At 40.3% G+C, this 12207-nt stretch overlaps 1 protein-coding gene across 18 annotated transcripts in view; it reads right to left on the bottom strand.

The window, feature by feature from the left end:
• Positions 1 to 12207, bottom strand: part of SYNE1 (spectrin repeat containing nuclear envelope protein 1) — a 474716-nt gene that overhangs the window by 383955 nt on the left and 78554 nt on the right. For all 18 annotated transcript variants that reach the window (XR_008298258.1, XM_053222078.1, XM_053222079.1 and 15 more), the window contains exon 3: positions 9094 to 9155. Coding sequence is in view for 17 of the 18 variants with exons in the window: in XM_053222078.1 (XP_053078053.1) it covers positions 9094 to 9155 (62 nt within the window). In the remaining variant the exon portion in view is untranslated. The remainder of the gene's footprint in view (positions 1 to 9093; positions 9156 to 12207) is intronic.

The raw sequence follows: 12207 nt of genomic DNA, 5'->3' as shown, positions 1-12207 counted from the left end.
TTCTTCTCCAAGATTCTGATTAATTACTGAGTCTACTCCTACATACCTTTCAATGTGTCTACGTTTCTCCTACTCCACCTCTAATGTCACTTGCTCCTGCTCTAATTTATGACAGAGAGAGAGAGAGAGAGAGAGAGAGAGAGAGAGAGAGACCGAGGTGTTTAGAGACAAAGCGATCATTTAATTTTCCTGGCTAAGATTCTTTAATGTCTCCCACTGCCCATAACAGTCCAAGTTCTCTTAATGACTGGCCTTTGACCAATTCTTAGTTTTCCTGTTGCCAACCCACTCCTGGAGCCATATTTTCAGGCACTCTAAACTTCTTCCATTTCCTTTACTGGACCATGCTCTTTCTCACCTCTCAACTTTTAAAAACACTGGTTCCTTCACGTATCCAATCCCAAGGCATTTCTCAGGCCCTAGTTTAAATGTTCCTGTCTCTGAAAGCCTATTTTGATGCCTTCCTTCAGGTTTCCTGTGTCGCTGCTTACGCTTGCCAGGTGCTCTCTGAGACCCTGGCACCTCCCCTCGCATAGCATTTACCAACACACGCTTTGCTGTAATTGTTTGTTTCTTCTGTGACACTATCAGTTCCAGGAAGGCATGTACAACTGGGCTGTTCACCACTCTACCCACAACCCCTGGTGTATGACAGGTGCTTAAAAAGTATCTTCTGCATAAAGAGCTAAATAAACAATTGAAGCATGAGAGTACACAACACAATGGTTAATGCCCAAACTTCAGAGGTGTGCGGTTAAAATCTGGTTTTTCATCTACTTATGTGACCTTGAATTTATTAACTAACTCTTAACTTCGGTTATGATCTGTACGATGTAACAAACAATAATCATATTTGATTCTTGTAGTGAAGACTAAATAAAAGACAAATTCGCTAAGGCATAGTGACGGGCACATGGTAAAAGTTCAACAAATAGTAGCCCGCAACTTAGAAATATTTTTAGCAATGAGTGATGAGAAGCTAGAACTAAATCAGTACTTAACTTTAAAAAAAAACATCGCTCAAAATCAGGGCGCCCAGGTGGCTCAGTCGGTGAAGCGCCCGACTTTGGCTCAGGTGACAATCTCACGGATCCTGAGTTCAAGCCCCACGTTGGGCTCTGTGCTGACAGCTCAGAGCCTGGAGCCTGTTTTGGATTTTGTGTCTCCCTCTCTCTCTGCCCCTCCCCCACTCTCTCCCTTTCTCAAAAAATGAATAAACACTAAAAAAAAAACATTACTCAAAATCAATATGGAGTGATTGCTAATTGCTAATTTAAAAAGTAAAAAACAAATACTTTCTTTGAAAGGAGAAAGAAAGAGTCGGGTATCTTTCTGAAAAGGAAGAAAATGATAAAGTCCATGTCTGATGAAACCCCATTCTCAAAAGGAATTATCAGGGATATAAAATAAATGCAACCCACTAATTTTTGTTAATGTTACATTACATTATATTGACAATTTCTGATTTGCAATGTTTTGCATAATTGTAGAAGCATAAAGACTTCCATTTGAAAACAAAGCAAACATAAAAAAAATTGAACTGATAATTATATCCACAAGTTTGAATAATCTACATCTGTGTACTAACAATGGCATAAAACACATATACACAGAAGACTCTTGAGGTTTTTTTCCCTGATTCAGTAAGGTTTTTGTTTTAAGAAAAGTATTTATTTGGGGCACCTGGGTGGCTCAGTCGGTTAAGCATCCGACTTCAGCCCAGGTCATGATCTCACAGTTCGTGAGTTCAAGCCCCACGTCAGGCTCTGTGCTGACAGCTTGGAGCCTGGAGCCTGCTTTGGATTCTGTGTCTCCCTCTCTCTCTCTGCACCTCCCCAGCTCATGCTCACACTCTGTCTCTGTCAAAAATAAATAAACTTAAAAAAAATTAAAACAAAAAAGAAAAGTATTTATTTGAAAACAGATTGCTCTCTTACTTATAAGCACCCTCTCTCTTCACACTGCTGTCATAATATTTATAAAGAATTGTTACAATAGAATGGAATGCCATCAGTAAAAGAGTTTATCATTTTTATTTAATGAGAAGGAAATAGTTTGTTAATTTGCAACTGGGCAAAGCAGCCAAGAACAAAATTAAAATTCTCCCATTAAAAACCTTCCCCAAATGCATCTCCATGAAAAATCTTTTGGACATGTCCTAATGCACCAAAGATTGAATGACCTTAGGAGAAAAGAATCGATTTTTCTACTTCTCAATTCAACATTCTAGCTCTTAAAACCTGACACAACTGATTATTAAAGCTATTTCTGGAAATGGTCAATTTCCAAAAAATTGGAAATGGTTTACAGTTCCTGTTTTACAAATGGATGAAATGGTTTACAGTTCCTGTTTGCTTGCTTCTATTTTTTATTTTTGAAAAGGAGAGAGAAAGCACAAGGAGGGGAGGGGGCAGAAGATGGGGGGGAGAGAGAGAGAGAGAAAGAGGGAGAGAGAGAGAGAGAGAGAGAGAGAGAGAGAGAGAGAGAGAGAGAATCTTAAGCAAGCTCCACATTCAGCACAGAGCCCAAAGTGGGGCTCAATCCCAGGTCCTTAGGATCATTACCAGAGCAGAAATCAAGAGTCCAATGCTCAACTGACTGAGCCACTCAGGTGCCCCTACCATTCCAGTTCAAATCCACAAACATTCCCATGACTACTATGCAAATGCTCTCAGACAACTGACATCCTGCAAAATATTTACAACTTGCATTCTAGGAAAAAGTTGAAACTCTTTTTTTTTCCTCCCAACTTAGCAATTTTCTCCTTTCTTGTTCTTAGAGATAAAATAACTTGGCACATTATGTACCATAATAAATAGGTGAAACAAGACTAGTATCTTGGTTACTAGCACAAAAAGTATTTTCAACCTGGGTCATTTTCTTACCTTTATTGGTAGATTTCAACAGAAAACTGTAGGGGGAACAAACACAACATAGGAATAAAATGCATTTTAACTCTTTTAAGTAGTTTAGCTCTGAGATGATATGAAATGAACCCAAAGCACAGAGCTATTCACTACAGGGATTGCAATGAATGAAATGAAAGAGGAGACAAGCTCGTTCATGTCATCATGCCAGGATTGAGTTCCCATTCCTTTATTATGAATTTGGAAGAAATACTCGTGTGCTTCAAGCCAGACCTCAGAATGAACTTGGGGCCTGTTATGGACTAAATGTTTGAGTGTCCCCCAAATCCATGTTGAAGCCTCTGGTGTGATAGTAGAGGAAGAGGGGCCTTTATGAAAGAATTACACGTGTATGAGGCCATGAGATGATGCCCCCAGGATGGGACCAGTGTCCTTATGAGAAGAGGAAAAAAGACCAGAGTTCCCTCTCTCTCTGCCAGGTGAGGACACAGCCAGGAAGAGGACTCTCACCTTGTTGGCACGTGATCTTGGTCTTCTCAGGCTCAGAACTATGAGGAATAAATGTTTGTTCTTTAAGTCCCCCCAGTCTACAGTATTTTGTTATAAAAGCCCGAGCTGACTAACACAGGGTCTAAATTTGTTGCGTATTTGTTGGACAAAGTAAACAAGCAAACACACAAACAACACATCAAACCAGACTCAATCTGATCCAACAAACTACAAGGGACCCAGTTCTTTGAAAGCCGACAGAATTCAGGTCTCCATGCTGGGAGTAGACTATCTCTTAGTTGTAGTATAAGCCACTACCTTGATTATTTAATAACCAAGAAGAAAGAGAGACAGGGTGTTTCAAAAAGCTCTGGTGGATTAAAAAAAAGACATTGAGACAGGTCAAGTTGCTTATTTGTGGGCTATTTTTTCTAGTGAGAAATGTTTGTAGCCTGAGTATGGCCTTCCGTGTGACTGAAAGCCTGGGTGTTGCTAATTGGTGATGGGGAGCCAAGGACCAAAAACTCAAGAAGCTGCTTTCACAAGAGACGTAATAAGACTCTTAGCATAACAAAAACTTCTGCGAAAGCTTAGCTGACCACAGATGTACGTGTACGTGTGTGTCCACATGCGTGCCTGGGTTCCATGTCCATAAGGTGCTAGAGTGATGGGACCAAGCACACTCAGGCATCACAGAATGGCTTGGGGAACAAGTGTTACCATGCAGCAGTTCGAAAAGTGACACAATGTCCTGATTCAGGGGTCAGATCAAAGATACGAAGTTGACCTTTTTTTCTGTTGCAAGTGAGATATTAACATTCTCAGAAGGGAGCCCATTGCAATGGATTGGGAAGTGTGTGCTGCCATTTCAGTTTGGGTGTACAAGTAAAGGTGACCTCAGGGAGACTGTGAAGCCCAAGATATGCAGGTTGCATGTGTTTTTGCAGGGTTTAGGGTCCAGACAGAAAGAGATGGAAATGGGGATAAAGATAGGAATGGGGAAATTAAGATAGAGACAGTAAGGGGGTTGCTTGGAGGTATAACGGAGGAAGAGATGGGACAGAAAGATCGATATGGTGCAGGGATAGGAGACAGGTGGGTGGGGGAATGAGAAAGGGCTGGAAGAGGAACACTCAAAAAAGGACAAAGGTGGGCAAAGGATGGGAAAGAGAAAGGAATGAGTTGGGAATCATGTGATTAGTTGCTAAGACAAATGCAGACAAACATTGACTCTATACATAGATACTCTAAAACTCTGCCAAGGCAGGGTCATGGGTCAGATTTGATTTTCAAAATGTTTTCCAAATATAAGTGAGTCCAGAAAGGAATATATTCTCAAATGAATTTGAGTGTTTTAGCTATGTTTGGCAAGGTACTACAATGGCGGTATAAATAAATTCAGGATGGCAAGTATAGGTATCATTCTTATGCTTCAGTTTTCTTTTTTCAAGATGACTCAGGAAAGAAAGAAATCAAAATACAGAAGAGAAAAAAACAAACAAAAAAATCTCTATTACATAAGATAATAATGGAGCAGTTGTGGAAGTAATAAGTTTCTGGGGTTTTCAAAACAATACCATTGATGTAAAAATGTGTAAAGTCAGGAAAGCACGTGGACTTTAGATTCAAGTCTGGATTAAAATCTCAGCAGCACCAACTACGAAGTATATGAAGATGTGTGCAATAAAATAACCTGTGTAAAACACCTGGCTCAATACCAGAGATTAATCATTTTCCCCAGGTGATAGCCTTACGATTCTAACAAAATAAGAAAAGATAGACTCTTTGCTGTTGGTGTATTAATCACCTCTGTCTGGTACGCAGCACTGTGCTTAGAGCTATTAAGATTTATAAAGAAATTCTGAGAATTAGCATATGCCTTAAAGACTCTACACGGGTGTTGGGAAGGCGAGGTATACAGTTCAAAATAATTTTAAGACATACTAAACTTCTCCACCTATGCTACAGGTTCTGGAGAAGGGCTAAGACTTTGCATTCTACTGCACTACAGGCAGGAAAACCAGAGAAGGCAGGGGGGAGGTACTGGAGGAGGGGTGCAGGGGCAAAGGTACCACGCTTGGAGCGTTTGCTAGGGGACAGACAGCCTCACTGCTTTGCCTGTGGTCAGAAATGACTTCATGAATGAGAAAGCCTGACACTACCCAGTAAAGGTAGGACTATAGATATTTAGACGGGAAATTGCAGGGGTGAGCTTACAAAGCAGGGCAGGAAAACAGAATGGAAAAAAAATGCACATTGGTAGAGCCTAGTCCAATAACCAGTTATCACGTAAGTATGTAAAGTAACTTGGAGCAATGGTAAAACAATGATATTTGAAAACAAGCTCTTGGCATTTAGTCCCTTCACAAAGGCCCTTCATATACTGTGCACCATGGCATACATTCGGATTTCCCCTCTTTTTAAGTATTCAGTACATAGATGAGTGTATCCCAAGGATTCTACTTGAAAAACTTTCACAAAGATATTCAACTCCTATTCAAAAATAATTTCTTATGTTTATTTAATTTTGAGAGAGAGAGAGAGAGAGAGAGAGAGTGCACAAGTGGAAGAGGGGCAGAGAGAGAGGGAGACACAGAATCCAAAGCAGGTTCCAGACTCTGAGCTATTAGCACAGAGCCCAATGCGGGACTCGAACCCACAAACCGTGAGATCAAGACCTGAGCAAAGTCGGGCTCTTAATTGATGAGCCCCCCAGGTGTCCCTCAACTCCTATTTTTAAAAATCTGAAAAAGTTAATTATAAATTGTAACTTATAATTTATAATTATAAATATTTATAAATAAATATTTTTGCCAGTTAGATTAGGAAACACTGTTAACCTCCAAGAATGTTAATAGTGTAAGGAAATGGGCATTTGTATATGCTCTTGGTATATATTAAAATTGCAAACATGTATACCTGAGGACTATTGACCCACTTCTGAAAATGTATCTTAAGTAGAAAAATCACACAAGTGCACAAAGATATATGCCCAAGGACATTAAGTGTAGTACTGTATATAACATTAAACAATTGAAAACCACTTAAATGACCATCAATAAGCTACAGGCTAATTTATGATTTATAATAAGTAATTATATTTTTAATAAAATATTATTCAGCCATTAAAATTATTACATAGCTCCGTATCCACTAACACGGAAATATGGGCTGAGTGAGGCATACACAGCAGTATCCTGTAAATCATTTTTGTGAAATTGTGAGTGTTCATCTCTCGGTCTGTGAGTTCGAGTCCCGCGTCGGGCTCTGTGCTGACAGCTCAGAGCCTCGAGCCTGTTTCGGATTCTGTGTCTCCCTCTCTCTGACCCTCCCCTGTTCATGCTCTGTCTCTCCCTGTCTCTAAAAAGAAAACGGTGTAGAAAAACGGTGATCAACGTGATGGTGATGATTAAGGTGAAGATCGTGAGATTTGAGCTGATTTCTACTTTACACTGTAAGAGGGTTGTTATTACTATTACAATTAGCATGTAACTTTCTTAACAATGTGAAGAAAAACAATAACTCTATTTTCATTTTGGAAAAAAAAATAATCTTCCCCAATTGATGACAATTCTGTAGCAAAGTAATGACTGGCTGGCACCAGCCAAGACCTGAGAAAATGAGCCCCCGGAGGCATTTACTGCCTTTTCACAGGGCAGATTCCGGGGGCAACCACTATGTCAGAGAATTCTCTTCTCATCAAGGGACTTCTGGAAAGCAATGAAAGGAGATACAATCCCAGTTTACCAAATCCAGACACATTGTTTAGTCTTCTGTCATAACTGGATTGTGAGCCTCTCAAGGCCTGGGAAAGTGTCTTACCAATGTTTTCCTCTCTCCAAAGCCTACCTTAGACACACAGTAAGCAGTTAATTTGTACAATGGGACCGCAATAAATCGCCATGCTTTGTTTGCTTCTGAACTGTAAAAGACGCTTTGGGGAAGTCCCTGATCAAAAGCTGCTCATGGGGTTATGCCTGGAACACTGTAGGGAGGTACCACTCGCAGCAAAGGATCCATTAACTGAATCCAGACAATTGTCTGCGTTTACAAATGCAATGTTTTTTGGTTCACATGTTTTTTTCAACTGCATATTTATGAGACTAATTTTATTGTAGTATAGCCATATTGGAATTTGTTTTATAGTAGCATTTATGTTCAAAGTCATTACAATGTGCAAATACATAGTCATCTGATACAACCTCATGTTGGTATGGATAATCTCAGAATGATTAGTCTTTTTAGTGTCCTGACACCACAGTTACTTGGCTATCAAAGAACCTAAGAAGAGGAGCGCCTGGGTGGCTCAGTAGGCTGAGCATCGGGCTTCAGCTCAGGTCATGATCTCGCAGTTTGTGGGTTTGAGCCCCGCATCGGGCTCTGTGCTGACAACTTAGAGCCTCGAGCCTGCTTCTTTTTTTTTTTTTTTAATATATGAAATTTATTGTCAAATTGGTTTCCATACAACACCCAGTGCTCATCCCAAAAGGTGCCCTCCTCAATACCCATCACCCACCCTCCCCTCCCTCCCACCCCCCATCAACCCTCAGTTTGTTCTCAGTTTTTAACAGTCTCTTATGCTTTGTCGAGCCTGCTTCTGATTCTCTGTGTGTGTCTTTCTCTCTCTGCCCCTCCCTACACACCCACCCCTTCTCTCTCAAAAATAAATAAACATTGGGGCTCCTGGGTGGCTCAGTCGGTTAAGCAGCCGACTTTAGCTCAGGTCATGATCTCTCAGTCTGTGACTTTGAGTCCCGCGCCGGGCTCTGTGCTGACAGCTCAGAGCCTCGAGCCTGTTTCGGATTCTGTGTCTCCCTCTCTCTGACCCTCCCCTGTTCATGCTCTGTCTCTCCCTGTCTCAAAAAAAAAAAAAAAACGTTAAAAAAATAAATAAACATTAAAAAAACCCTTTTTTTAAAGGCACCTAAGAAGAGAACCCAAATCCTGTCATAATCTACTCATACTAAATTCTGTGCTCAGGACAGACCACTCCTTGCTTCTTTCTGTTCCAAAAGAAATTGGCTGAATGGGTGATGGGCATTAAGGAGGGAACTTGTTGGGATGAACTCTGGGTGTTATATGCGACCGATGAATCACTGGGTTATACTCCTGAAACCAATATTACAGTGTATGCTAACTAACTTGAATTTAAATAAATTAATTAAAAAAAGAAACCAAAATTCAGCACAAATTCTCCTTTTTTTCCTTTTCAAATGTTTATTTGAGGGAGAGAGGGAGAGAGCACAAGTGGGGGAGTGCAGAGACAGAGAGAGAGAGAGAGAGAGAGAGAGAGAGAGAGAGAGAATCCCAAGCAGGCTCAATGCTGTCAGCAAGACTCAAACATGGGGCTCAATCTCACGAACTGTGAGACCATGACATGAGCTAAAATCAAGAGTCGGACGCTTACCCAACTGAGCCACCCAGGCACCTCACAAATTCTCCTTTTCATATGACATACACATTATTACAGAAGAAATAATTGAACAAAACATTTCATCAGAATTCATAGCATTGACATGAAGAACTGACCTCATGACTCTAGCTGCCCATTCATTTCTTCTCAGAGGCAATGTTAGCAAATGCCACATGTAGGCAACAGTTAAGCTGACAGAACTGCTGATATCGTTGATCAGTATTAGTGACAAGAGCGTTAAGAGTATTCCTTTATTACACTTGGCATTCAGTGACTTATCAGCTCCAACCAAGTAAACATAGAACTCTGGGTAATTTCCTTTACCTTGGTCAGATGCGAGTTGATCCATTTCGTGAAAGTACGTTTTTGTACTATCTCTTGCTCATCTAGAAGAAAAAAAATAAATCTAGTTAGGTAACACAGTATACCGTGAAGTCATATCCTAAAAAACATTCAGTTACAAACTCTAGAAAGAATCATATTATTTTGTTTTCTAACCCATTTTGCCAATTCTTGTCTTGAAGGAAGGGACAGTACAACTCCAAGTAGACTATTTCTGATTTACATAAAAAAATTTTTTTTTAAATTTTTATTTATTTTTGCGAGGGAGAGACACAGAGTACACGTGGGGGAGGGGCAGAGAGGCAGGGAGACACCGAAGCAGTCCCCAGGCTCTAAGCTGTCAGCATAGAGCCCAATATGGGGCTCAAACTCACAAACCGTGACATCATGACCTGAGCTGAAGTCGAACGCTCAACCAAGTAAGCCACCCAAGCGCCCCTAGACTATTCCTTTAAACATTATTAGCAAATGCTTCAAAATTTTCAATATGTTAGCCCGATGTTAACCTTCATTCACTTATTGACAGTTCACTATACAATTATCTGTCTGAAATAAAATAAAGCTGTCTGAAAAAGTTCACTGAGACCAACCAAGTGCCAAGTTTTATGTTAGGTGCAAAGAGATAGAGAGAAAACAACAGGGCATTGTCCCCGCCATGAAATAGCTAGAAGTGGAGACAGCAAGCAAGGGCAGGTGCATAGTCGAGGGTTCTACAGTAATGTCATAAGATAGAGCTGTGTATGTGAGGCATTACAGGGACTTAACCATCTGGGGAGTGTGGTGAACACTCTTGTGGTGACCCTCAAAGATCCTACCCCTTGGAGTTCACACCCTTGTGTAGGCAGACTACAGGCAGTACATGTGACTTGTTTCTAACCAATAGAATATGGCAAAGGCAACAGGCCATCACACCTATAGACATGTGACTCTGTATTAGATTCCATCCTGGCCAACTGGAGTGATTCTCCTTTTGGCTTGGAGGAAGCAAATAGCTATGTTGTGAACTGACCATGGAGGGGGCCGTGTGACAGGGAAGGGCAGGCCGCCTTTAGGGAAGGGTGGTCTCCAGCCAAAAGTCAGCAAGCAGCTGGGACCTCAGTCACACAGCCACAAGGAAATGAATTCTGCTAACAACCCGAATGAGTTCAAAGGAGCATTCTTCCCTATTTCAGCCTCTGGATAAAAATGCAACCTAGCTGACATGGCAGACTTGTCCGCTTGATGGCCGACTTGCGGGACCCTGAGCAGAGAACACATCCAAGCTGTGCATGGCCTCCTGACTTACCAATTTTGAGGATGATAAAAGAAAAGTGTTTTTAAAATGCTAAGTTTGTGGTAATTTCTTATGAACCAAGAGAAAATTCACATCAGATGCAAAAAGAAGTAGGGTCCAAGAAGGTTTTAATTAGAGGCAAAAAGATAGGAAGGCCAGAGAGGGAGGGGCCAGTTTAACCCCTTTTAAGAAAAGGTGAATTCTATTCATTCCAATAACATCTACCGAGTGTCAACTGTTTATAAAACACTAGACCAGATGTTGGGAGGAACACAGTTGAACAAGACATCATTTCAATTCCTTGCCCTTTGAGGGCTGGTGTGCCCAGATCCACATCCCTGGAGCTGACCTCTTCTGGGCTTCAAGTGAGAACATCTGACTGCCTATGGGAATATAAGCCCCATGAGGACAGTAACTTTGTTCCCAATGCCTACAAACATGAGAAAAAAATACTGTGCAATGAAGGAATGAAGAAAATTAGTAACATTTTAATTTGGAGAAATTTTGAATATATCCGAAGAACTTGCAGAATACCATTATCTTCAATGTACTTTAGGCATGCACTTCTAAAACTTTCAAGTACATACAAAAACAAATAATAATACATATACTTTTTCTGTACCAGGCACTGATATTTATTTTCTTCCTCCCTCCCTCCCTCCCTTCCTTCCTTCCTTCCTTCCTTCCTCCCTCCCTCCCTCCCTCCCTCCCTTCCTTCCTTTTTCCTTTCTTCCTTTCTTTCTTTCTTTCTTTCTTTCTTTCTTTCTTTCTTTCTGTAAAGAACTTAAGAATTATATGGGATGTTTAAAAGGCTGAGTTTGAAAGAAGATGAGAGATTTCTGTCCAGGGGCACCGGGTGGCTCAGTGGGTTAAGCATCCAACTTTAGCACAGGTCATGATCTCATGGTTCATGAGTTCAAGCCCCACATCAGGCTCTGTGCTGACAGCTAGGAGCCTGGAGCCTGCTTCCGATTCTGTGTCTCCCTCTCTCTCTGTCCTTCCCCCGCTTGCACTCTATCTCTTTTTCAAAAATAAATAAACATTAAAAAATAAAAATATTTCTGTCCATATCTTTTTGGAAAACCCAGATAAAATCTCAAATTTAACTACAAAACAAACTGGAAATACAGCCACTCTGAGTTCTCAGAAAAAGAAAAATGTAATGGAATTAACTGTATCACTCCCTGACAAGGTCCTGTCAAACTTTGCTGAAAGCTTAATTCTAATAATTTTATTTGCTTTATTATTTTTTGTATTACATGTCTTCATTTGAGTATCTAATACATCTGACTCTGACAAAAATATTTATTTTTAGGCCTTTCATGATATGAATGGCCTATTATATTAAGGATTAGGTGACAACTAAACATAGAGCAAAAAACAGAATTTACTGGAAACTATAGAAAGTAAGTTTTAAAATACTAAACGGACATGCTTTAGTTCAAATTTTAAAAATATCACTTCAACATGTATTTACTTTTGACCAAGGAAGGGTATAAAGGAAACAAATGAAAAATAATTTATTTTATCAAAAATGTGATAGATTTGGCAAATGCTAAGTGAAACAATTAGCACCAAAGCAGCTTGTTGTCACCTAAAATATATAAATTCTGTGCTCTAAGATAATATAAGTCATAATGTCTTAACACCTTTTTTTAAAAATTTTTTTTAACGTTTATTTATTTTTGAGACAGAGAGAGACAGATCATGAGTGGGGGAGGGTCAGAGAGAGAGGGAGACACAGAATCGGAAGCAGGCTCCAGGCTCTGAGCCATCAGCCCAGAGCCCGACGTGGGGCTCGAACTCACGGACCGCGAGATCGT

The sequence above is a fragment of the Acinonyx jubatus genome, chromosome B2, assembly GCF_027475565.1.
Source record: "Acinonyx jubatus isolate Ajub_Pintada_27869175 chromosome B2, VMU_Ajub_asm_v1.0, whole genome shotgun sequence".
NCBI classification, from domain to species: domain Eukaryota; kingdom Metazoa; phylum Chordata; class Mammalia; order Carnivora; family Felidae; genus Acinonyx; species Acinonyx jubatus.
Note: the sequence above shows the minus strand (reverse complement) of the source record. Positions and strands in the feature narration are given on the sequence as shown.